Source organism: Mus pahari, chromosome 23, assembly GCF_900095145.1.
Source record: "Mus pahari chromosome 23, PAHARI_EIJ_v1.1, whole genome shotgun sequence".
Taxonomy (NCBI): domain Eukaryota; kingdom Metazoa; phylum Chordata; class Mammalia; order Rodentia; family Muridae; genus Mus; species Mus pahari.
In genome coordinates this window covers 29,264,732-29,267,905 of record NC_034612.1, presented here as the reverse complement: position 1 = coordinate 29,267,905, position 3,174 = coordinate 29,264,732, and the positions used below count along the sequence as shown (strand labels likewise).

Genomic DNA, 3,174 nt, shown 5'->3' with positions numbered 1-3,174 from the left:
AACTCAGAAATCCACCTGCCTCTGCCTCCTGAGTGCTGGGATTAAAGGCGTGTGCCACCACACCCGGCTCATGCACCTTATTTTTAATACTGTTCATGTGTGCCTGACACTGTGTGCATGGCTGCAGTATCAGGCCGGAAGCAGTGACCCCCCTGGAGCTGGAGTCACAGGGGTTAGAGCCATATGTCATGGGTGCTAGGAGCCAAGCCTCAGACCTCTGCAAGAACAGCAAGAGGTCTTAATGGCAGAACCATTTCTCCAGCCCCCTTTTCTATTGACACAGGATTTAGCCTGGCCCTGAACTTGAGACAATATCTCAGCCTCCAACTGTTCATTAGTGACATCCACCTTCTTGCTCTGAGGCAGGGTCTCTCTCGGACCTGAGACTTAATCATTAGGCTAGGCTGACTGGCCACTGAGTCCCAGACTGTCTCTACCTCTCCAAGGGCCAAGATTACATCATCATGGTGGCACCCATTTTTAATCCTGGCAATCAGGAGGCAGAGGCAGGTGGACCTCTGAGTCTGAGGCCAGCCTGGGCTACACAAAAAATTCCAGGAGAGTCAGGGCTACACAGTCTACACTGTCTTGAAAATCAAAATAAAACAAACGAAAAAACAAGCAAAATGCCTGGCATTTTAAAAGGACCTGGGATGGTCCTCAATGAAGGCCTACTCATCTAAACTAAAGTCAAGAGATATCTAAAAAAGAAAAAAAAATCAAAGCGTGCCACGGTCTGCTCAAGCCTTGCCGTCTGAAAGCTGAGGCAGGATCTGCTCCCTTCAGCCACCCTTCCCCAGGTCACAAAGCCTTCAGAAGCAGACTTGTACGTGCGGGCTCACTGCCTGGTGACTGGAACTGCCCAGCCTCTAGAGTGAGACATATATAGCTAAGTCTCCAGAACGCACCCCGGACACTGCTCAGCTATGCCCGACATTTTAGCACACTCTCAGGCAGAGTGTGCTAATTCTACAACCAGACAACGTGGCAAGTCATCTAAATCTCCCATTTCGAGATGCAGTTTCTCAAACCCCTGTAGGTCCAGTGTCTGTAAAGTGGCCCTGGAGGCCTACGGAGGCGGCAGCAGCATCCGCCTGCTCCTGGCTGGAGACCTGGGTGTACCCTGCCACTGGTGAGCTCAGAGAAGTGTGCCCCCAGTGTTCTGGGACACTGACAGGGACAGGAGGAGCTGCTGCACTAAGTGAGTTCTGGTCTTTATATCTCAGCAAGTCAGAACACAAAGCCTCAACGGCCCCCGACATGTAGGCTCTGATGCCCACTCCACCTTCCGACACCAAGTAGACCCAGGAGCTTAGGGGCAGAGGGTGGTGGGAAATGGCTCCCAGAGGGAGCTGGGTCAATAGGAAAGGACTGAACCGGAGGCCACACAAGGGCACTCACCAAGCCACACTAAAACCCTAACAATGCTCCTACTTGCAGCCAGGCTGAGCACAAAGGGCCCCACTGCTAACCATCCAGGCCAGGAGCAGAAAGGGTACTGGGCCCTGAAGGATGGATGGGGTAGGACCTTCCCATGATCCAGGCTCACAGGGTCAGGAGCAGCCCCATCCAGCAAGGCAGGTCCTCTCAGGGAGTGGGATGGTCTCTTGTCATTCTTTGTGTGGGTGAGCACACGGAAGCCAGAGTCTGACATCAGGTGTTCTCCCCAAGTGCTTGTCACTTCATTTTGGAAACACTTTCCATTGCAACCAGGGCGCCCTGAATCACCTAGACTGTCTGGCCAGCAAGGCCCAAGGCTCCTCCTGCCTCTGCCTTCCCGGTGCCAGGATTACGGGAACATGATACCATCTTGGCCTTTACATTTTTTTTTTTTTTATTTTATCTTATGCATACGTATGACTGCATGAATGAGTGTGCACCTGACTGAATGAGCCATCTTGTCAGTCCTGTAAGTGCCACCTCTGCCTTCTCATCTGTCCACACTCTAAAACACTGCAGCAAACAAGACCTTCTGGCACACGCACAGATGAGCCACGCTGCATGGCTGGAGCACAGGAACAGGGCTGTGTCTCTTGTATCTACAGCCTTTCCTCTAGAGCTGGGGCTCAAGGGGGACTTGTGAAGGGGGCTGCACCTCTTGGCATTAAACATGTTAAAAAACAAAATAAAAATACAATGCCTCTCACTCCCCCCCGTGGCTGGAGATGCTGGATCCCACTGTAAAGCAGACGGGGCTAAGGAGCACAGGTGCAGAAGCAACCACGGCACACCCTATCTTCAAGGCTTACCGTGGAGGACATCTCTCCTGGGCTCAGAGGCTCGCTCCTGCGATCCCAGCATTCGGGAAGACAAGGCAGGAGCAGACCTGCTTTGATGCCATCCTGAGCTATGTAGCAAGACCCTGTCGCTAGAACAAGAACTAGGCTGGGGCCGAGGCCAGGGTCCTGAGCTCACCTGCCTGTGTGAGGAGCACAGTGAACTTCAGCAACTGCACAGAGCGCGCTGCCCACTCGCCATGCGAGGCTGTCAGCCGCTCCAGGAGTGCACCCACATGCTTGCGGTAGAGGTCCTGACTGCTGGGGACATCCTCCACCTCAGCCAGTGTATCCATGGTCTTCTGAGCCTACAAAAGGGGATACAAAGGATGGGACAGACTAATTTTTAAATTAAAAATAATTTTTTGGCCGGGTGGTGGCGGCAGCAGCACATGCCTTTAATCGAAGCACTTAGGAGGCAGATGCAGTTGGATCTCTGTGTTCCAGGCCAGCCTGGTCTACAGAGTGAGTTCCAGGACAGCCACGGCTACAGAGAAACCCTAAAAAAAGTATTTTTGGCTTTTTGAGACAGGATCTTATGCAGTCTGGCTGGCCAAGATGACCTCAAATTCTGAATCCTCCTGTTTCTAACCCGAGTGTGGGAATTAGAGGCATGTGCTAACGCAGTCTTACGCTGCGTCACACTAGGTAAATCAGCTGAGCTATAGCCCTACTTCGGCATCCTATTGGTCTTCTCCTTTACATTTCCTCATGTCCTTTGTGGGGAGGAGGGTGTGCAGGCCACGGTGCATGCGCCAAGTCAGAAGACGACCTGAAGGAGTCAGCTCTCTCACTGCTGGATTCCAGGGATCAACCTCAATTGTCAGGCTTAGTGGCAAGCACCAGGTATGATGAGCCATCTCACTGGCCCCCCAGTGGCTAGCATTTTTTTTTTTTT

General features: G+C 52.4%; 1 protein-coding gene across 1 annotated transcript in view; it reads right to left on the bottom strand.

Moving 5' to 3' along the window:
* Positions 1-3,174, bottom strand: part of Dnaaf5 (dynein axonemal assembly factor 5) — a 39,081-nt gene that overhangs the window by 12,352 nt on the left and 23,555 nt on the right. Inside the window, exons 8-9 of the mRNA XM_029533885.1 lie at positions 2,416-2,584; positions 2,148-2,178 (exon numbers count right to left, since the gene is read on the bottom strand). Coding sequence (XP_029389745.1) covers positions 2,148-2,178; positions 2,416-2,584 — 200 coding nt within the window. The remainder of the gene's footprint in view (positions 1-2,147; positions 2,179-2,415; positions 2,585-3,174) is intronic.